Genomic DNA, 24,840 nt, shown 5'->3' with positions numbered 1-24,840 from the left:
TCCGTGGCCCGTGCCGCCACATGTTGTTAAGAAGTTTTATTCCAAAATCTGTATTAATATTTAATTTGAACAACGAATTTTTGTACATACTTTTTAAGAATATTATTATATATTATTATTATTATTATTATTATTATTATTATAAATATACAAGTTAAGCATTGATATTGATATTATATTAATATAATATTATATTAATATACATATACTACCTTTGTAATCTTCTTTTTGCGTCGATATCATCTGATTTAAAACGAGAAAGCGATACGTTTCTGTTTGTTAAGGAATAGCATTCTCTTCTTTCTTATTTGTCTAAACCAGACGTGTGTGTTTTAATTTACAGGATAAGGTGAAACACCGAAGTTGCCCTCTCGCTCGAGACTACCGTGACCGTATTGGATTTCTATTTTCTGTACGCAGGAGAACACACGCACATGAAGAGTGCTCTGTCCTGTGTCTACATTAAGAGGGAAATTATGAGAATGATACGGGATCTTGGAGGACGTGCGCGAGTTTAGCGAAGGTGAGCCACCGATATACAATTTTTTTTTGGTCTTATATATCTAAAACACATTTCGTAGTATACATTATTTCAATATAAATTCTTAAATGGAACTTAAAATATTCTTGAACTTAATGTAATTTTCGTTATTTTCTGTTTGGGATCCGTTTCTACTTGGAAATTTTGTATTCGTTGTTCTGTGCACTTATGCTCTAAACAGTTCTGTAAACAATGTGAAATAATTTCATATCCTGTTAATGCAAGAATTTCATACACTCTCGAATGTAACGTAATTTATGTACATGTATTAATATATATATATAATATATATTTTTTTTTCGCTTCCACAACCATGAAAGGAATTAGTTTACAATATTTTTACATAGATACGAATGTAATTTTTTCGAATTAAATTTATTTAGAAATTACATCTTACAAGGTTTAGAAAGTTCTTACTGTGTATTTTTTAAATGGTTCTTCAAAACGTTCTGTATTTTTCTTTTCTTTTATGTATGAAAGGTTTATTAAAACCAGTAATCTAATCAAAATCTGAGTATTATCTGAGTAGATTAGAAGATAAGCATAGTTTATACGAAGAGCATTTTAGTTGTAACTTTAATTAAACCCCAAACCGAATCAGCTAGAAAAAAGTGAGAAAATTTCGATAAGAAGTACAATTTAAGAAATTCTAATGTTATTTCTATTTCAATTTTTAATTCTATTTTATTTCTACTTGAAATTTCTATTTAAGCCTATTATAATAAAAATTAAACAGACGATGCTATTTAAACTTATTGTGAGGAACAATACTTGTACAACTGTTGTAGTAACATGGTGCAATATACTTAAAAATGGTATTAATTGCAATAAATATTTAGCAGAGTTGTACAAATAGATTATTATTGCTCAAATAAAATAAAGTAAAAAATGATTATATATCATAAATCATTTGTCTTATGTAATACCATTGTAACGATTTCCCTGTTCGTCTAAAAATGATGATACATATTGCCCTAGGTTCTGAAAAACTTTTTCACTTTGTTTTCTTGTTCGAATTAAACGAGGAATGTGTAGTAGGCGATTGCATTCGACACAGGTTTACAAATGCGATGCAACGAGGTCTCGTCGAACGCGAGAGGCTTTTCTTCATGATCAACCAGTTGCAGGTCACACATGGTGATTTGTGCTTTTATGGTGTTCTACGAAAGCCGGTAGACATTCCCACCAAGGCATTTTCTGTTTTTGTAACAAACCTTGTAACTATAATTAACCGACGAAGAATTTGATGGCGTTTCTTCTCTTTCGGTCAAAAGACGCATTTAACCTTCGCAACGAGACTCATATTATACAAAATTATACTGGTATTTACTGATATTTCTGCTTTTTTCTTCTTTCTCTTATTAGGTATTTAAATTATCTTTTACTATAAAAAAAATATCCCAATTTTTAAATCATGAAATGATAGTGCACTTAACATTTTTTTTATTTAATTATCTTTCGCAATCAATTAAAAAGATGCATTTAAATTAATTTAATCGAATTAATCGAAGGATATATTAGCTTGATTTATAATAAATGTTGTTTTGAAATGTACAGTTTCGACATTTGGAAATGAAACTCTTTAGTGGAAATAAAAATCATCCCAATCAATTCTTTTCTTTCCTTTTTTATATGTTTATAGTAATATAATTTTTATTTTATTAGTCATAGCTTAGTTTGAGTTAAGTTAAATTTTTTTATTTTTTTATCTCTATCTATTATCTTACTGTATTAGATTCTTTATATTCTTTTATTCTAATCTTGACTATTTTAAATCTTTCATTATTATTTCTTTAATATCAAACAATAATTCTTTTGAAATTAAACAGTAGCTGGACAGTTCTTATTTTCTTCCTATCCAAAACATACATGTAAATTTTTTATTGAATGTCGCATTACTTTTTAACGTAAAAAATATTTACATTTGAAAATCACATGATACAGTAAACGTATATCGTTTAGTTTCCAAATCTTATTATTTTTATTTTGATAATGAATTACATTCAAATTTTTCGAACGAAAGGCATAGAGGTAATTCCTACTTTATCTATTACTTTACTATATTTGTGTCTTTTTAATTTAATATGTATATATACGTCTTTGTGTTTTTTGTGTGGTTTTGCAACAATCTTGATACCCCAATTTTGATAGTTTTATGTATATACTCGATTTCAGCACGATTATACGAGCAGACTCTGAAGCATACTGAGTCATCGAAAACGTTTTACGATCTTCGTTGTATGAAGCAAAAATTGGCACGAAAGTAGAACTAGTTTTCACTTTTCTATCGTCACACTCTATTCGATGTACCATCAAACAGTCGTATAGTTTAATGCCCCGTCTACAATAGCGTAATTTTTCAAGAAAGTTCGATTACTTTTTATTTAATGATACGTTTCTCGTGATAACTTTATAGATTTTTGTAATAAAGGTAGAATTACATTGTCAATAGAAAAATAACGGACATAAAGATGGAAAAAGAGAAGGAAATAAGCTTAGGAGATGTTAATACTTTTCCAAAAATAGCTACAACTGATGTTCCTTCAATTTATGACATATATGGGTGTAAAATAAATAGAATTCTGTGATATGTTTCCATCGATAGATAAAAATAGGAAATTTAAAGAAACAAGGAGAAGGAACTTGAGGGATGTTAGCATTATTTCAAAATAATAAAAAGCGTTTCTTTTTTAAATTTGTTATACAAGCTATAATAAAATAGCATTACGGACGGTTAATTAAACCTATAACTTATTTTGTCACTGTATTCCAGAATTACCATATACTTTATATTTTTATCATTATATCATTACTATTATTATGTAGTTCAACTGATCGTCTATCCGTAAATTTTTCACCAAGGATCAAACCCAAATTAATATTATACCAACAATTTTCCTGTTACACGAATGAAATTACACATAAATTATCGTAGGCTATTTTTACATTTTCACTGCTATAATAAGATCTCATTTCCTTCTGATTGTTTTACATATCTTTAAATTACACCTCAGTCAGTAAATTTACGATAACAGTTAAAAATACATAAGATCGCTCGGTTCCTCTAGGCAGTAAAATTTTAGGTATCAGTTGTGTCAAGATTTATTAAGAAAGTTAGATGGTTCAAGGTTTTCGAATCTCTTAATTTCGAATAACATTTGGAGCGATTCAGGGCATTCGTCACATGTTCGAAGAACGAGTCTGTCCCTTGCTAAACACGAACCAGGAACGACACGAGGGGTTTCTCCACCACGATTAACTTCCATCGCTGGAGTGGGGGGAGGAAGGGCCTTCGTAGCCGCGTTGAGCGTGCACCATGAGTTTTCGTTGGACAGCAGAAGGTGAAGGTTCTGCTCGTGTATCTCCTCATAGTGTGTCGAGCATTTCTCCTCTATGTATAATTCTACCGTAGCGTCTTGTTTAACTTAGAATGTGACACGAGCTTTTATTCCTTGCCATCTTGTGAAAGAGACAATTCGTTTATTTCTGATTCAAGATCGAAGATCATTTTGAGACAGTCGATGATTTTTGAGATCCTCATGACGGATAATTATAAGGTAATTGATTTTAAAGCTTCAATCTCTGGTTAGATATCGCTATAGAATTATATATATTGCGATCAAAGATATTACAAAATTGGAGAATTAGTATCTCTTAGAGGATTTGTTTTTGCTATTGTAAATTATTTTGTTCTTAATAGAAAGGTCGTGTTTTGAAGTTAACTAAGGATCGTTCTTTCTTTACTAATTTATAGGAAATTGTAATACGTATTGTTTTTAGTATTTTCTAGGGAACTAGGAAATCGAAGTGCATATACTCTTCATCGTTGAAGTACATATATTATTTGTTATTGTGATGATAGATGGTCGATTTGTTTATAAGTAGGTTTGGATGAAATTTACAAGTGGGGCTATTTAAATTTGTATTTGTAATGAAAATTTCTTACTTTTTACTATTTTACTATATTATACCGAACTAATGTTTCCATTTTTAGAAAACTTCGGTTTTGTAGTAGCAGTTGATCGATGTTTTTACAGAAAAGTCGAATATATTTTACTTTAGACAGAGAGTCAAATAACTTAAATTCATAAGGTATTTACTAAAAATTTTCTTTTTTGTTTTGTTTTAATATTTTATAAAATATTAAAAACATTTGGTTTTACACAAAGCTCAGGAAGTGTTGAATAATATCGATTACATAAATTTGTAAACTTTTATTAAAAATTTAACGTTTCAACCTTGTCTAATATTTTTAAACTTCTTTTTCAGTAAATGATTCGATAATGCACATTTTAAGCTTTGAGAATCTCACAAAAAAATAAAAAATTTGTAACATGAGTGATTTACTCCTCGTATAAAGCGAACAATGCTCCAATTATTTTTAAGTATAGTACTTAGAAGTATATTTAAAACTGGAAGTATAGATATGTTAAAAAGATTGCATATTTATCGTAGTTATTAATTAATTTTAGGAAAATGAAAATAATCAACTAACTTTTACGGGCTAGCAAGTAATCAACATTGGAACTTTAAGTAGGTTACAGTAATTATTTACAAATTTCGTTACACAATGCGGTATAATCTTCGTCCTGTTAATTACCAGCATCTTCAGAGGGATTAGCTTCATAAACGCGTTGATTAATATTTCATGATTATGTGGATTTGCATAGAAGCACTTAATGAGAAAAAGTTTTCACATATTAAACCACAATCTTACACTTTACTTATTACATGCATTTTATAAATATATCTTTGATTCTCTTAAAGTATCAGCGCGAAAGCTAGTGATCAAATATCAAAATTTGTTATCCTAAATTCCCTTCATAATCGCTAAAAATTATTTTTCCTTCTTATTCCTTTCTTTTGTAGTGATTCAATATCAGAATCTGCGTTACTCCAAATTTGAGACCAAGTGCATAAAATAATTTCATAATCGCCAGATTATTTTGACCGTCTTCTCACAAAATAACATGCATCGAGCCAGTAAACAAGTTCGGTTTTCTAGAAGATGGTCTTTTCTAAATCTATCTGCTTGACTTTTATGTTATAACAAGGCTTCCACGTCGGTCAGTGCACTTTTCTTTCGAACAAGTCGTAACGGTATGCAGAGTAAAATTATACATCCATAGTATAATATGGTCATAAAATGTTAATCAGCTGATGATGAGTTTACGGTCTGACTGTGATTTAATCTTCTTCTTTCTTTTGCAGTTTTCACGTGTGCAATATGAAAAATTGAGCGATAACCGTAATGATGAACTTAGAACTCTGAATTGGTATTGGAACGAATCATTAATGATTACTATAATTTCGGCTACATTACTGAATATTAGGATAGTTAATTTTATTTTGTATTTTATATTTTACACGGTACAAACTGACGACGATGTTTACCATCTAAAACAGATACGTAGAATACAAAATAAAATTCAAATTAATTGATCTGCTGCAATATGGCCGAATAATACCAACTTGTACCGTTTCCAACGCAGATGCTTTAATTATGATTTTTTATTATTTTTCTTTCCCAGTTACCCCCCATTACATTTATCACATTCAGTTTTAGTCCTATTCAATAGCATATTTTTCAATATTTCTAGCTACTGAAATATTTGCCAATTTTTATAAAAAATTGAACGCTGGGACAATATTCGTTAGCAAAAAGGGAAAGAGATGATTAACTTTTCTCTATAAAAGCATAGAATTATTTCCATCAAAAGCATAGAACCCACTGTATTGCACAGTTGCTACTACAACAACATTTATTACGCGAACCTGTCTATTGCATCTTCTATTGTGCTTCCATCATTAAAAAATGGAAGAAGGCCACCTTATAAATCAATTTTTACGCATTTATTACCTTTTTCTCTTCGAAAGACCCCTGATTTGGAAAAGTTTCACTGTAAAAATATGCTGCAGCTGCTAATCGATCGTATCGTAAAAATTTCCAGAGTGTAAAACGATAATTCGATTTTACTCTTCTCTTCCTTGTAATCGTATTTTTTCATCTGCAAAGTTATCTTCAAGGAAGGGTTTTAATTTATATTTTCGACGAGGTGTACCATTTTGTTATATTTACGTCAGAAGTTACTTCAAAGTTTGAAGTATTTTGGGAAATAGAATTCGTTAAGTTTCATAGTATATATCTGGGGAAAGAGGAGTGTTTTTGACACGTGAAGTGATTATGACTGAGCGTTGACCGCGTTAATAAATTCCACGTAACACGGCAAAGAGGACAACGCTGACATGGTGCTGTATTTTTAGAATGCAATTTTGGCATTAAGCGCGTACGAAATAGGAGTCTATATCTATGTAGAACGTAGATCTTGCACATACATTTCGCATACGTGACTAGGTCAAGTTTGGCGCTCGAAGAACTTAACTATTTGCAGGGATGAAATATCGTCGAATAGCTAATAATTTAGTTAAATATACATATGTACATACATTGCATGTTTATACATTGTATCTTAGACTATCATCGTACATAGGTACTTTTGAATATTTTTCCTTTATTTTTTAATAATGCCTCGACATTGTAATTAATGAGTGAACAAGTATGATTATTTTGAAGAATATCTGTAACTATAGTATTATACAGAATATCCTTTAAGTGCTTACTGTACTTTACGAAAAAAATAAAGTATATTTAATCAATATAGATTCCAAATTATACTATTAGGATCTAAATATCAACATATCTATAAAATACCTGTATCTATAAATTTCTATTCAGTCTTTTCCTATATACAATCATATTGTTCAATGTATAAGATATATGAGCAAAAGTAATGAGAAAATGTCTTTTTGAATAGTTATACCAGAAATACCGAGTAATATAGAGTAACGATGGACTCTCGCTATTCAGTCGATAAAGGACAGAAACAGATCAACGATATTTACGTTAATTCTATTGCGATATGCTGAAATTAAAAAATTACATTGAGAATTTTTTAATAATTTCCTTCAATTACAGTGAATGCTTTCCGAATTATTAATAATCAAATTAAAATTGTTAAAATATTACGTTTTAATATGTAAAGTAACAATTTTTAAATTCATTGTCTTAGCGATGAATAAAATAAATGAATGATGAATGAAATCATCGACTTCATTCCCGATATTTTGCCAAATACAGCAATATGATATTTACATCACTAGTAATTATGTGTGATTGTATACTCTTATAGTATACTCTCTAGTTTCCATGATTCTCTTACAATGACACTGAAAAGGTTTCATCGTAGGTAGCAGATACTGCAAAGCTGTCAGTTTAGTTGTTCTAATATAATGTCTAAAGGAATAACAGTAAATTATCAAGTAATTAATTTATCAAGTTAATGAGTTTTTTCATTTCTTCTTGGTCAATTATAATCGGATAATTTATTTACATATAACTTGGTGATCACCATCATCAGAATTTTTTACGCTTCTTGATTATGTAATTATAAATTTAAATAGTCATTAACTTTTACCAACTTTACACTTTAACTCTTTAAACATTAATATTAATATTATACCGATATTCTATAAAAACAACTGTAATAAGTTAGTTTACCATGAATAGTTTATCATCAATAACTTAGTTGGTGTAGTAATATTCTTCGTAGGTGTAATGTAAATATAATATTAGAAATTTAGAATTCTTTGATTATTTAAATATTACTGTTTAGCAGAATACATAATTACCTATTTGCAATTATTTACTAGCTTTAAGTATTTATACAATTATGTTACTTGATTGTTACTCGATGAGTTACCGTGGTACTTCATCGATTGAATACCTTCGACCTTGGCTTTGAAAAGTCAAATAAAAAGCTCTCTCTCTCTTTATGGAATGCATTCAGCCAAAGTTTCTTATTGCAATTTAGACTGGTTCCAGTCATGGGGATCACGAAGCGAGACAGACGCGCTCTGGCAGACCCGCTACGCCTTCATTCCGCGACATTATTTTCTATAAACTGTGTTTCTTCCATGGGTTCACCTAGAATTCATGGTTCTTGCGTTCAAGATCATCTTGTGTACTATTATCAAAAGGTACTTTAAGTACATTACATCGTTCTATCGGATGATTCGTATTTACAACAACTGTGTATTTTATTATCCTTCGGTTGAATTTTTGGGAATTTGAATAACTTGGATTGAGAATTTAAGTCTTTAATGATAATTTCCTTAAAGATAATTACATTTTTCAATGTTATATTTAAATGCCGCGAATAAAAACTAATAAAATAGCGAAGACAATTTTTTATAGGTAAATCTTTGAGGATTTGTTTATAATATTGTAATTAACTAAAAATCAGCTATTTCTTAACTCTTCGTCCATTGGATTATTTTATATGTAACAAGTGATGCTGCTTTTCAATTAATATATTTATACGTCTTATTATCTAACTGAAGTTTATAACAAAAAACTACTTTCATTTTGAGAAAATGTATCAGATAATTCGATACCAGTATCCGTTAGGGATGCTATAAATTTTCTAAACAACGCAATATCTGTATAAACGTTTGAAACTGAAATTTCCAAGTATCAAAATTTGAAAAAATGATCTTTAAATTATCACAATCCATATTACGATTATTTTTCATTTTTGCTTCCAATTCTCAAAATACAATTTGAAAATTAAAACATATTACAAACCGATTTACACAAAAATGAGAACATAATTTTTAACCTGTATGAAACTTTGGCGCAATTGCAAAGACTTCCACAACAACATTTGAAAAAATTAGCGAAAATTTGTGAGAAACATGGGAAAAATTCGTGAGAAATGTTAGCACAAAATTAGACGAAGTAACTACTGAGCGTGGTTACCAAGTCTTAGACGATGCACAAACAAACCGGTTGACGCGAACGAATGTGGTAAGTTTAGGGTTCCCTCGACTTGCGTGCACGCGCGCACGCTTTTCATGTGTCGAGCTAGTGCCGACGGGGATGGAAGGGGCTGCAGCATTTCCTCCCTATCGACAAAAGCTCTTTTAAGCACGAACGAGTGCAGTACTTAAGCGTACATATGCATAACCGTGGAACACGGAGACTTGCAATTGCAACGACTCGTGGTTCGTAGCATTTCAACCAAAAGGGGTTCTCCGCGTGTAGAGTGACGAGTTTGTATAGCTCAGAATCTAGCTTGTATGCTGTATACGGTATCGCTCTTCGCGGTTTTTCAGACTTTGATGTCACTTGTAATTCTATAATGACAATCGTCAGAATGGATTTTCACAATGTAATCTAGCTTTCTAGGTCTGCTGTGTGAAATTATTTTACAAATACAGAATGTTTCGCATCTCTAGATACACATATTTTTATAATTATCAGAGATAGAATAAAATTTATAAAACGAAATTAGATAACGCACACTAGCAGTCAAAAGTACGTGGATAGTTGTTTATTTTTGGCAAAACGTAATATAATTAGAAAATTACAAATAGGAGGAGTCGAATGGAATTTATTTTTTAATTGAGCTATCGTAGAATATTATGACACAACAAGATGTATTTTTAAATGTCGGCATTTGTAATTGTTAAGCATTATGAAGTACATTGTTCTCAATTTCAACAATAATATTTGAAATCGATTTATACTTCAACGAGTCATACATTTAGTTTCAATATATTGTTAATAAAATTTTAAACTAACAATTGTAATTTCATATAATGTACAGCCAGTCACGAAATTCTACAAACACCTATTGGATTTTTTTATATTCCGTAGCTCCTTTTTCTTACTAAAGATGCGAGTGAATAAATTGTGTTACATTTTTAATAATTCGTATATTAATGCGTTAAAGGAATTTGTAGAGTTAACGTTTTCACTAACAAATTTTATATTTAACAAGTGTATGTAAATTTTTGTGACTGTTTGTATGTAAATACATACGTATACCTGTTAATTCCACAAGGAGATAGTAAATATTAGTTTCAACTGTTAGTTAGCCATTAATTCAAAATTATATTTTAACATTTATATGAAATGTACAGTTGTACGAATCAACTGAAATATTCACATTACGAGCGATAATTCTATCCACACTTTACCTTTTTTTTATGTAAAAAAAAAGTGCAACTGCATTTTCTTTTCGGATATACCAACCCTTTGATTTTTCCTGCGTATGCGATATAAAGTACCACTGCAACAAATATAACAATATCACTACTACATATAAAATATAAATACAATAATACAGTAATAGTAACGATAGTGTGTTACAGCTGTGTATGTATAATATTTGTAATCGATTTCTTACGTTAGATTTGGATTTATATCCAATTATGTATTATTATATAATCATACACTATTATTAGTATCAAGGACAGACGAACGAAAATTAAATAAAATTTACGAAATATTTCATTCTTTGATATTTTGATATATTTGATATTTGTTGGTATTTCACTTTTTGGTAAAACGTAATTGTAAACAGCTTCTTTATCCATTGCAATTCTATCTATGAACACGAGTAACATTCATATTATAAAAGATGCTTATTATAACTCACTGCATTTAAAATCTTTTAGAATCTTGAAATAATTTAAAATATTATTTATATGTTGTTTTTTAGTCAGCCTTAGTCATATTAATTATCAAATATATTTTATTTAATCGTATAAATTTAAAGGAATATATTTCTCTGTAAAAGCTTGGTATATCTTGCGAATTATTTTGCTTTCGATCATTTAACTCTAATATGTTTATGTCACGGAATTGATTTATTTAAGCGAAATTATGTAGTTCTATTTCTTTGTATTCTTATCATGTTCTGTGTATATTAATAGATAAATGATAATTTGTTTTGGTTCAAGTAAAATATTGTCTTGAGCGAAAATAATAAAATTGTACTAATTATTTACTACTTGATTATGCATTAATAAAATTTGATCGTTTAATGTAGATATTTTTAAGATAATGAAATATTAATTCCTCAGGTGTTAATTTTTAAAATAATTACATACTTGTTCAATATTTTATATGTTATTTGTATATTATGAGTGTTTATGTAAATACATATTTTCACAGAAGGTTAGTAGAGAAATGAAACCTAAATATAAAGAGCATAACCGAACAAACACCATAAAAGTATCCCAAAACCAATATAAATTTATGATACGTCAATCGAAAAAGTTTTCTAGCAAAACCATTTTGACAAAATTTTAGTCTCCTACTCTTATTATTATATATATATATTTACGTAACAATATTTGAGATTACTATAGTTGTAGTGTTATATATCTAGGGATTTTTTCAGATCTTTCGACTGAAAAACCTATTTTCAAAAAATTAGGAAGGTTTCAAAATGCCAAATTTTTTATTGATGTTATTAAATGACAACATTTATATTTTTACATTAGAGGTTGCCTGACACGATTATTAAATTATAATTTTTGTGGGCTTTTTGATCATGGAATGGTGCGTCATAGCTAAAAAAAATTAAAATCCACTATTTCTTACCGTATATGGATGACTGATCTACTTTGTGTAATTGATGTAGTGTGCATATCGTATGCTATATGCAATTCTAAATAGTTTCACCTTTATTAAATGAGTGAATTTTAAAATGTCTTATCTAATATTACTAATCTTATAATTTATTGTAACATAAGCTGTAACATATCAGGATGACTACAAAAGTGTTGTTAAATATTTCTTATTAAATATTGTATCGTAAATAATATTTGCAATTTTAAACTTATATCACACATGTTACTAACACATTTTGCATATTCTTCGTGAATATTTGCATATTTTACATGTATAAATGTCATATACTTGTTATATATTTATCATACGTAAACATTTGCAATTTAATTATACGGATAAGATGCATTTTATATTGATAAGCAACATTCATTTTGTTACAGATTCAAATCGGATGGCTGTTCTTTCAAAATCTGGGCGCAAGGGCGCAGTGAAAGATACAGTGCACAGCAATGACGCTTCCGGTATCGAATTATCAGGAATTGCTCATTCAGGTTCGGGAGCTGACGCATGAAACGATCCGTCTGCAAAGACAGTTGTCTTCTGACCTGTTCGACAATGCTGATCCGCCAGATGTAAACCACAATTTCTCTCTCGGACAAAAGAATTATGAAAACGGTAAGTTTTGTAAAAAGAAATGACAATTTATTTCTCTTCTATTACGATGAATTAACATTGGAAAAAAACATCGACATTTTACTTTAATAATAAATCTTGTTTAAAATAATAGCAGAAAAACAAAAAAGAAAATAGTAGCAGACAGTTGCTCAACAATTGTTTTTAAGAGCAATATCAAAGAGAGGAAATTGTATCATTTCCGGCGTTAATTTCAACAAAATTCTACTTACAAGCTTCTTTTAATTAATCGATTGATCTGTTGTACATATATAACACGTAAGAAACATATTTGATATCAATAAAATCTTTATTACATTTAAATGTACCTCTACGGAACAAAAACGGATATTTGCCATAACGGTTACTGGATCGATTGTTTTTTACTGCATCGTAAATGTAGCTCGCGACATTGCTGGAAGTCCGTTGAACTTACGATAAGAGCTAGTATTATACCGTTAGAATCCAGAGCAACTTAACCAAGCTTTTTTCCTAATTTAAATAATCTTCTTTAATTTAAGCATTAAGCAGTAAAGCTGCGTTTAATCATATGAGAAAATGAACCTTGGTTTCGTTTTTGCACTAGTGCGCATAAAAAAATTTAGTAAAGTGATAGGTAATAATTTAAAATGACAGTTACTTAAATTATTAGAGCAGGTAATCAATTATTTAATAATTATCATAACTGTTTATTTAGTGCAAATTTGTAATACATAAATAGTGAATTTTTATATTCTTAATATAAAATCTGAATTTTATTAATAATAATAATAACAGCAGTAAAGATAGTACACCAAGTAATAGCGAATAAAAGCGGACTACTCAGCGACACACCGTACTATAAGTATATCCAACTATTATTCTTGAAAACGAACACTATAAATTATACTTGGAGATAAGTGGCCTTACACTACAATACATACAGACAAAGCAATACTATACAACAGGTTAGTCATCACCCTTCAAGGCAAAAACCAAAAGATAATCTACCTAATAAATATATCCATACTATTGAACACAAAACGTAATAGAAAAATGCAATGAAAAAATAAAGTAGAAAAAATATGAAATCAGGACAAGTACCTGATAATAATACCCACTCGTTATGTCGATAACAACAATCACACCGTACACATTAATAGACCATCTCGAACAACTACTAATAAACACAAGCATTCATCGTCATATGAATCAATTTAAGAACCTGAAACATAGTTCGCTCTTTCCTACAGACAACAAAATTCGATGCCCCGTTCTAGGTTGAGCTAAGTTCGTTGGAATGAACAAATCCGTTCTTAGGAAGACGAAAAAAATAAAACAAGTTTATTAGAAATATGCAAAGGTAACAATAATATTGTTTTGCATTGAGCGCTACGATGAACTATTGCTGTTAATCGAACTTAAAGTTCATTTCAAGATCACCTCAAGATCATAGTGTAGTAAGTCATTGAATTCATCTTGATATCAGCTATAATTCTGTGAAGTCCAAAATATATGGTGCTATTTAAAAAAGTCAATATGTTCCTGATTTTTTTATTGAAAAATTCTGTTTTTACCTAACCCCAAATATGTAGTGAACCGAAAACTAACTAACTTTTGTTTAAAACGTTATTTTGACATATTATCGGGACCTTATACATCTTGTATAAGTTACTCATATAAATTAAATCACTCTTAAGAATTAAATGACTACGTTACACCCTATGAACCTTCCACGTGTGTTACAATTTTATAAGTGAAACTTATTATCTTACCGGTATATAATTAATTAAAATTTTGTATTTACCTAATTGTAACTTAGATCACGACATATAAATTTCTTTTATAATATATATTTTTAAATGTAATATTTCCCTTCTCGCAAGATACATGATTTTACCTCTGTATGTGTTACTTTAAACTATTCTGCCTCACTTTCTTATTTATTTTATACGGTTTTCACATCTTTTTCTTTCTTATGCTTTTTGTATTTTGTCCCTCTTTTCTACTTGGTCTTTTTTAACATCCATTATAAGCTTCGACTTCCTGTGATATAATCTTCTTTTTTTCTTTGCATGTATTTTCTTAGTTTTAGTCCACTCTTTGAGAAACTGTTAATATGTTCTCTTACTTTCATATTGCCAGTAACTATTATGTCTTACTCGTTACAATTTCTGAATTTTACAATCGATTTTAACCTTATGCCCTTACCTTTTTGCTCTAAATACATATTCAATTTTTATATCTATCATCCAGTTGTTATACACCTCCGTTGACATTGAATTTTATATTTTATTTTTCCTTTTATTCTTACTTTTTTTCTAAACTCTCATTCTTCTCCCGTGTCTCTCCTTTTCTCCCTCCTACTTAGATCAATATATTAATAATGTTAATATTAACCAAAATTTCGTTAGTAGTTTTTAATGTTGTAAAATTTCTTGAGCTGATTTACCATTCTTCTTTAAAAATTTGTGCATAGTTTTCAGCTATGTCGAATTATCCATGCTAATTTCAATACAAATCGATCATTTAACATGAATTTACTGTTACTAGTTTCCATACGAATTCACCGATAACTAGTTTCAAGTTTTCAACGGAAAATTTATAAAAAGCAAATATTATCTTTGATGGCGAAGCAAGCGATCGAATATATTGTTCGAATACCAAAATTCATTGAAGCAGAAGATGTTCATCTCGGTCGCGTCTATTTCCGTGTCTGCTTTGACGGAGGACAATCGTTTTCCGTTTCTTGCACAGTTCCTCAATATTATCAGCCTGAGACGTATATACGAAGTTGGATGATGGTTGTGCTGTCTGGCAAGTGGCGTCTGCGAGCCCAAGAGAGGCAAAACGGTTGGACTAATGCCATACCACGCCAAAGTACGTATGTACTTTTGGTCCGCGTGAGACATCGAGAGAAAAACGCGTTTGCCGGATCTTTCACTGGCTTAACACTAAAGCTACCGACACTTCGCGTATATCTATTCCTACCGATTTACGATTTTTACGATTTAAAGTTGTTTATTGAGCCCAAGAATACAGTTTTAGGTACATATTCACAATAAACGGTGAATTTTTGTAATGATATGTTAGGCAAAGGTACCGATACGCGGCGATACGACGTAGCCATGCTGTATTATGTGTCGGTGCTTTACATTTTTCGTTGTATAATACAATTTTTGGGTTTAAGCCGCTGGGGAGCGGAGCTTTTTTATGTATTTTTTTTAATTTTTTTCTGTCCTGAAAACTTGATCGCAAAACAGGACGCTCCTATTCCTACCGTGAGCGGTCAAAATGACCGATGATTAAAGAAGTAATAGTTTTTATGATTTAACTTAGATAATGGTTATTTATAACTAAATGTATATAAAATGATGAACCTTCATAACATTTCGTCCAAATTTACTTTTGTTTAATTTCAATTATAGACTTAAATAGAATTGCACTTTTATTCATATAGAGATATATCTTATTCAACTTTGCTGCATTTTTTACAAATTATCTTATTATCAAATGTACATTTGCCGCATAAATATTTCCCGCATCTTAAACAAATTTTCGTAATTTTGTAACCTTTACAATTTTTTACTTGACAAGTCTTTTGTAGTAATGAATCTGAACTTGTTGATAGTTTTATTGCATGACTTTTTTCCCGCGATTCTTTATGTAAAAGTGATGTATGCACTACGTTTATAACAATTTTGTGAATTCTCTGTAAATTGGCCCCATACTGTAGATACCATTGCAAATTTATTGGTTCGTAAACGTTGACCTCTTTCGCTCTTCTTATCAAATCGTATAAACCTCATAATTTCAACAAAGTCATTCCTGCTCATTGTTTTTGAAAAAAATGCAGGTCTCCAAATTTTATTCCACAAATATGAGACATCTAAATTTTTTGCCTGATATACACCGCGGGCATATAGCGGAGCAATAAATGCATCTAGTTTTGTAGCATCTAACTCCTTCTTAGTCCCCAGTACTCTAAATACTTCTTCTTCCGTACATTTTATTATATATCCTTTATACGGTGATCAATGATAAGATAAAATGCCATCTTTACTTGTCCTTTCATTATATGCCGTTTAGCATATCTCTAAAAATATTATGAACTGATGTCTTGCCAGGTTTGGGACTTGCATCTATTTCTCTCCAAACTGTTCCATCGGGCCCATTTTCACTCTCTGCTGTCAACGATAACACTGAACAGTCTTCTGCTATATCCGTCATTTTTTTTATAATTTTTTTTTTTTTTGAAAAATCTTGACATTTCTAGGGTAAATATTTATCACAGAATAACACCATGTACGGAATACAAAAGTTATTGTCAAACAAATTTAGATGTCGACTAATCGACTTAGAAACCGAGATGTATTCTAGTTGAAAAGACAATAGTAAAATAAAAATATGATCTGTGACGGCGATATTTATACGAAAATATTGATGAGTATTGACCATTCTCCACCAACAGTTACTCGAGGATGGAGTTGGAAAAGCTTCTCGCGTGTTTTATAGCAATGAGCAATAACCCTAAGAAACTTCTCGACTTTTAAAATGTTTGTAACAATAGACTGTAAAAAATACTAAATTTTGTGGCGGTTTCTTAGAATTATTATGGACCTGAGTTGATATGTCTTGACTGCTGGTGGCTATCTTGTGTAACAGCGGGTGTAACAGCTATTATTATTTGTTATTACTGATTTTGTTTGTCATCTGACCTTGAAATAGCCTTTTCTTTGTACTGATTGCATTTATTTTAAGAATAACTAACATATTTTGTCGGGCGGTCAAAATGACCGCTCACGGTAGGCAAGACAGAGTACAAATTTTTCTCAGAAAGTAAAAGAGCAAACTAAAATTAATTACCGAAAAATATACTGTATGCATGTTTTAGGAAAAGTCAGAAATTATGAAGCGATATCATAAAGTTTAAATATGGTTAAATTTGTGTAGAAATCGCAAGAGCGGTCAATTTGACCGCTCCGGTAGGTTTAGTGTTAAAAGCAAAAACTGCACGTGTAACACCTGTGATGCGAGTATCCTTACTTCTCTGCGTTTTTTGTTGGACAAGTTATATTTCCCTTTTTAACATAAGATATGAATTGGCAGAGAATATAAAATGTGTAAAAAGAGCAAAATGTTGAATTGTTGCTATATTATTATCGGGTAGTAAAGTTAGAATATTATGTAGTTGATGAAGTCACAACTTACTAGTACTGATCCATTCTTTTGCATAACGTTCGTTAATTTAGTAAATTAGATAAAGTACTGCGAAATAAATAAAATATTGCAACTAAATTTTACAAATTAAAAATAAGCTAATTATATTATATTATGTGTATTATGTCAGTCATCTTTTTAAATTACACGGGGGTTAAGAATAAGCAATTAATGAAAAATTATTGCTTAATTCTATTTTTAAGTCGATGTTTAATTATTTATCGTATATATATGTCGGAGATGAAAGGACATCGAAGCCTCCCCTTTGGAACTTCGGGATAATCCCCTAACACCGTAATCTAGATTCTATCATAGGCGTAATTAAACAATTGTCTTTCGTTCCGATTGTATTTGTTCGAGATTTGTGATAATGAGCTTGGACTCGAGGCGACAACCAGTCGCCGAACGTAGCCGCGGTCACGGGATGAACGCTTTATCTAACAAAGGCATGCAGTAATTCTATAGCTCTCCTTAAAAAGGAAATAGTTGTAACACTCGACAGTAAACATTCCAACGGTTTCTGTCCCGTAGCTCGCCACACGCAGACCCTATTCTTCGAGTAAGATGATTGCCAGATGTCGATGCGTCTCCGCAGTACATGTTCAGCTAGCCTGAGGGCCCGTTATAAATCTTAAGATTTAGTTGACTAAAGTCTTTCAAACAAACATTCTTTGTCCCAACTACGAGAAGATAGAGGAGACCTATTTTCCAACGAACGACGTCTCCCACTAGCAACTTTCCCTCGAGGGCGGCTAGCATCTTTTTTTTAACCACCGATATGGAAATTGACCAATTAGCAGCAACACCAATTTCCCTTACTTTCGGAACGCCGGCTTTTCTCGACGAATCCGATGATCTCGTGTCCTTAGACACACCCCGTCATAGTTTTCCTCCGCAGCATCATCGCGACGGAAAGTCATTCTCTCGTGAGGTCGTATTAGCGAGTTACTTAGTGTCTGTACGCTCGGTGGATATTCCACGTTTTAACAAAGAGTCCGACTTAGATTTTGTGAGGACGTACGTCTATCATCCCGTTGACCGCGGATTCGTTATTGAACCTAGGATCATTGTCATTAGTCTCTCGAGTATCTTTACCACAGTTACTTGTCCAATTCTATAATAATCGTATTTGCACTAATCAATGTCTTCTCTATTGCATAACAACAATGTGTAATCCAAACGAAGTTTCGTTTCACGCCCCTAATCCTAACTTTAATGTAAACCCGACGTATATTTGGTATATCTTGTTAGTATAAAGAGTATCTTGTATTGTAGTTGATAGAAGCTGGATAGAAAGTTTGTATTTCAATCATTAATAAGAAGCGGATACATAATATAGTAATTACTAGATGTAAACATAGTGGCAAAATAAATCAAAGAAGCGAAATCCCTTGTAATCCTTAGTAACAAGGAAAATAATAATATTACCTATATATTTGATATATAAAATAATACAAATTATTTTTCTTATTTATGTATTTGTAAATGCTCGATTGGATACGTTTTAAGTAAAATGGTTAATTTTGACTAAATTGGCTATTGTGAATTCGAGATTGTGATAGGTCATTTATATGCGCCTTCGTTTATCCTCTGATGAAATAATCGATTAGATAGTATTGATACAAGGCAAGAGCCTGCAAAAACTCAAACGATGCTCATTACACAAGCACCCAACGTAAATAATAAAATTTCCTGTTGACAATCCAGTGCAGAACGAATTATACATTATACGGTCGATGCGTCGCGTTTAAATTAAAGCGACATCCAGTGCGTTAAATTGTAATGGACAATTGCCTTTCGAATTAAGTTGCACTCTCTGTGTGGGCAGGACTCTAACACGGTGGGATTATTTTTATTTAAGCATACTTAAAAACTTCATATTTCGGCGGTCTATCTAATATTACTGTTTTTTATGGCATTGCACTCTAGAATGATATTATACTTGAAAGAACTTTCCTGTTCGAAAATTAGCATGCTTAGTAATTTTCTTTTTCAGAATTTCTCTCTGAGGTGTAAGTGTTTTCCGTGATAATTGTAGCTGCTGGCTGTAGATGTCGCCGATGGGGTATTGCTATTTTTCTTCTAATTTAGATGCGCGGAAGAAAAATCGGACTCCGGTCGCCGGGATTTGAACCCGGGTGCCGAACGTTCGTAATCTAAGGCACTAACCACTGCGCTGCTGTCGTCCGACCTAGTTAGTGTCGAGTGGTGTTATTTGCTGTTGAGTGCCGCCACATCTCTTTCGATATTTATAAGTTCTTCTAATAGAAGAGATCTTAAGCCTCATACAAAACGGAAATATTTTATAATTATAACAATTGTTGGCAATCTGTTTAGAAGATTAATATAATTAAAACAACAATTTGCGTGACTTCTTTTCTTCTCTTGAAAGTAAGAGTTTTTTCGCTCCTAATTTTAATGACTGTTACGACCGTTCGCGGAGAGACGCGGTCGCGAGGAAAACGCGTCAGCGAGAGGCGTAAATTCTCGCTACGACGCCAGGAAATAGTCGTTCCCCTGTTTCGATTAAGATAACAGGGGTAGTTCAATGAATTTAACACTGTATTAACAGGTTAACATAAAATGGTATATTTGACAATATTTAACAATAATATGATGAACACGCCACAAATTGGATGGAGTGTCCCTGAAATCTCGTTCTCGAAAACTTGTTAGCGAATCTCCGATGAGGTAGTGACCGGGAGTAAGGACAAGAAGGTTGTTTGGATCTGATGATATTGGAGTCAGCGGGCGGGAGTTGAGGATAGACTCGATTTCAATGATAAGTGTGTTGAAGTTTTCGAATGTTAAAAGCTCGTTACCTACGACACGTCTGAGATGTCGTTTGAAGATGTCGTTCACTGCAGCCTCCCACAACCCGCCGAAGTGAGGTGAGTTGGGAGGAATGAAGCGCCGTTGGTCGGCTAAAAAGGACTGAACCTTTACCTTATGATCGTCGGACTGCAGGAGGTTTCGGAGCTCTCGTAATCCGTTGTTGACGCCAACGAAGTTGGTACCGTTGTCAGAGTAGATTGTTACACAGAATCCTCGGCGAAAGATGAATCTTCGCAGAGCAGCAATGAAGGCCTCGCTAGTGAGGTCGCTGACCAGCTCGATGTGGACTGCTTTAATTGCAAGACATACAAAGATTGCTACATATACCTTGATTTTACGTCGGTTGCGATCCTTTCGTTCTTTGATGTAAGATGGTGCGCAATAATCGATTCCGATGTTGGTAAATGGCCGAAATTCCGTTATCCGTGCGGTTGGAAGGTCGCCCATTGCGTAATCCACTGGAGGTGGATTGGCTCGGCAGCAATGAACGCACTTCTTCAGCGTGCTCCAAACTTGACTACGGCCGTCGATAGGCCAATAAGTTCTTCTTAGGGCATATAAGGTAGTTTGAGTTCCGGAGTGGAGGTTTAGGAGGTGTTCATGCTCGATTATGAGCGCTGTAACTGAGGATTTGGGTAGAATGATTGGATGTTTTTGATTGAAAGGTATTGGTGAATGACTGAGTCGGCCTCTGACTCGCAACATCCCGTCCTTGTCCAGAAATGGATTGGGTTGTTGTAGTTCCCCTTCACTGCAAAATTTCGATCTGTTCGGAGAGTACGGATTTCATCTGAAAAATAACAGAGTTGTAATAATTTGACCAGTTTGTTATGCGCATTGGTTAAATCATGCGTGGTTAGAGGTCTCCCTCGATCCTGTTTTTGTCTCCATCGAAGGTAACGAGCAGTGATTCTTATTAGCTTGGGCCAAGAAGAAAATCTCTCCAGTAGACTGTGGTCAGCCGGAGTCAAGACAGGTCTGCTCCGGTATTTCGATTAATGGTACTGGGTTCCACGTCGGCCAGTATCTTTCAGGTTGTTGGAGCCACTTCGGTCTATGTTGCCAAATGGTTGGTCGCAGGAAGTCTTCGGGTGATTGGCCTCGAGATATGAGATCCGCAGGGTTATCGGTGGTGGGAATGTGACGCCAATCTGAGGTGTGAGTCTTCTTTTGAATTTCTGCCACACGATTAGCGACAAAGGTTTTCAGCGTATGGGGTGATGTATTAATCCGATGAAGAACGATGGTAGAATCAGTCCAATAAACGGTCCGAGGAATGTTGCTTGGTAAGGCTTGAAGGACTGTAGTGGCCAATGATATGAGAAGAAGTGCTCCACTCAGTTCCAGCCTTGGAATGGTTTGTGATTTGAGCGGAGCCACCTTTGACTTCGCAGTGATGAGTCGTGTCTAGACATGACCATCCGGAGTGATGGTGCGAAGGTATGCCCCATACGCCCTTTCGCTGGCGTCACAGAACCCGTGTAACTCAATTTCTGCTGCAGACTTGATTATGGTTTTACGTTAAAACGGAAACTTTACGTTATTTAGCAATAGTAACTGCGCATAGTATTTACTCCATTCTGTATGTAAGTCAGCCGGAAGAGATGCGTTCCAATCAATTTTTAATGTCCAAAGCCGTTGGAGCAGCATCTTAGCTCGAACGATCACTGGTGCCAGTAATCCAAGAGGGTCGTAGATCTTGGCGATTTCGGAGCTGATTGTTCTTTTCGTAATACGAGAGGCGGTAGAATTTTGACGGAATATAAGATCGAATCATCAAAGGAATTCCAAAGAACACCCAGCGTTTTAAAGGTTTGAGATTCACCTAGTAGTAGCTTATAGTTTATGTCCTGTTCGGAAAGTCCTCGTAGCAGTTGCCGGTCGTTCGATGCCCATTTTCGAATGTTCAGGCCGGCTAGCTTAAGCAATTCTGTGAGCTCCGTTCTCAATGATCGTACCACAACCTTTGTATCAACTCCTGTGAGAACATCGTCTGCGTAGAAATCTCGCTATAAGACTATCGCCGCTCGTGGATACCGATGTCCTTCGTCGTCCGCCAGTTGTTTGAGACACCGAATGGCTAGATAAGTAGCCGCTGACAACCCGAATGTCACTGTGTTAAATTGATAGGTGTCAACTTCTCCATCAGAGTTGCGCCACAAAATTTGTTGGAATTTCCGATCCTGTGGACACACAAGAAATTGTCTATACATTTTTTCAACATCGCCTGTAAATACATATTGATGAGAACGAAATCTTAGGAGAATGAAAAACAAGTCATCTTGTAGTTTCGGTCCCGTATGAAACACGTCATTTAATGAAACTCCGGTGGTGGTTGGTGCAGATCCGTCAAACACGACTCGGAGTTTTGTAGTTTGGCTGGACTCTTTGATCACGCCGTGATGTGGCAGAAAATATCCGTCGTCCGTGCAATGGTCCGCGGTAATCTTCGTCATGTGTCCTAATTCCAAGTATTTTCGTATTACGGCGTGATAGTCGGCTTCGAATTGTTTGTCTCGTTGGAATCGACGGCAGAAGGATGTGAGTCGCTTCATCGCCATGGTTTTAGAGGATCCAAGCGAAAGAGTTGTTTCGTTAACAGGGAGAGCGACAATGTATCGCCCTTCGTTGGTGCGTTGAACGTGATTTTGAAGGTGTTCCTCGCATTGTCATTCCGCTTCCGAAATGTGTGAAGTTGCCTTTGCCGATTTCCCAAAAACGGGCGAGGTCCGCCTGTAAAGCCGTCGTAGAGGCGTGAAATGCGTATGCTGATGATTGCGAGGTTGGGCTCCCCCCGATGACCCATCCGAATCGAGTTTTTTGCAGACGCAAGTTGGGCCCGTTTGATTGACTTATATCAAGTTGGCCGACACAGAGTGATGCTAGTGTTGGTCCGGCGCTCAATAAGATTTCGATCGGAGCAGGTCTATGGAATCTTGAATCGGATATCGTTGGTATGATTAGGAACGTCAAAGTGCGTTCGTATGTGCCGTCAATGAAGGTGATCGTGGCCGTGATATAGCATTTCGAGGTTGTCAATAACGTGTTGAGCGTTCCGATTGGGACCGAACAATTCCGTTGGTTGACTTTTAATGAGTTGGCGAGTTTTTTAATGATAAAGTTCATGCTAGAGCCGGTGTCTAGCAGAGCTCTACAACGGAATGGTTGAATTTTATTGTTTAAGATGTTGACCTGCGCCCTGACTAACAAATCGTGATGTAGAGGTTCAGAAGGAAGCGAGGTCAATGAGTCCGTTTTCTGTGGTTCGGTTCCTAGCAAAGTCGTCTGATGTCGTCATTGTATTGCTTGTCGTTTAAGACTGGACGATATATTTGATTCGGGTGCCTTTGTTCGCGATAACCGAGATTCGCGTTTCGGAGATGTTCGAGGAGACATTCGGGGAGACGTTCGGGGAGGCGTTCGAGGAGGCGTTCGAGGAGACGTTCGAGGAGACGTTCGAGGAGACGTTCGGGGAGACGTTCGGGGAGACGTTCGGGGAGACGTTCGGGGAGACGTGGATACACGTCTCGAACGATGTGACGAACGCGGGGTCGGTGAACTAGGCGATGATCGACCGTTGGATGATCGGTTGCTCGACGATCGACCGCTCGATAATTGGCTTATATGTGTTCGCGACTTGCCATGACCTTGGTCTTGATGCAAATATGTGTGGTGTTGCTGTCTTTTTTTTTTATTAACGTGGAAGAAATCTGGGGAAAAGCAGCGTAGTAGTACCGGACACCAACCGACTAAAACCTCCACGATGACCGTCCCGGCTGCGATCGAGAGGGGCCCGGGAACCGGTGTGAACGACACACCGCCCCCCCCCCCGCGCGCTCCCGTAATAGAGCGATGTGCGGCCACGTCACACCGCGCCTCGTTGCCGGAGCCGCCGCGCCGGTTCCCCTACCGGACTGCTTTGCGACCCCGGGGCACTGAGCTGCCAGCGCCTAAGTTTGCACCCCACGTGGGGGCGCGGCGGACCTAGCGCGTCTCACCGAAGCGCGTCCACGGCCTCTGCCGCGCCCTTGCCGGTCAATCTTCTCGGAGTGAGAGTACTGCACCCTCACCCTCTCCGGGGCCTCTTTTCGAAGCATAATCTGCTTACAGAAGGAGGTCACGGTCCTCCTTCTTCTCTCGCTTACCAACAATACCTCGAGGTTCGCCGGCA

General features: G+C 34.0%; 1 protein-coding gene across 5 annotated transcripts in view; it reads left to right on the top strand.

The window, feature by feature from the left end:
* Positions 1-24,840, top strand: part of LOC117206217 — a 105,337-nt gene that overhangs the window by 17,873 nt on the left and 62,624 nt on the right. For 4 of the 5 annotated variants that reach the window (XM_033445349.1, XM_033445353.1, XM_033445351.1 and 1 more), the window contains exons 2-3: positions 344-523; positions 12,404-12,638. In XM_033445349.1, the coding sequence (XP_033301240.1) occupies positions 12,473-12,638 (166 nt within the window). In that variant the 5' untranslated portion in view covers positions 344-523; positions 12,404-12,472. Of the gene's footprint in view, positions 1-343; positions 524-3,900; positions 4,099-12,403; positions 12,639-24,840 lie in introns of those variants that run through there. The other variant, XM_033445348.1, reaches the window with a different exon arrangement.

Source organism: Bombus bifarius, unplaced genomic scaffold, assembly GCF_011952205.1.
Source record: "Bombus bifarius isolate JDL3187 unplaced genomic scaffold, Bbif_JDL3187 scf7180000007998, whole genome shotgun sequence".
NCBI classification, from domain to species: Eukaryota; Metazoa; Arthropoda; class Insecta; order Hymenoptera; family Apidae; genus Bombus; species Bombus bifarius.
This window is presented reverse-complemented; position numbering and strand designations above follow the sequence as displayed.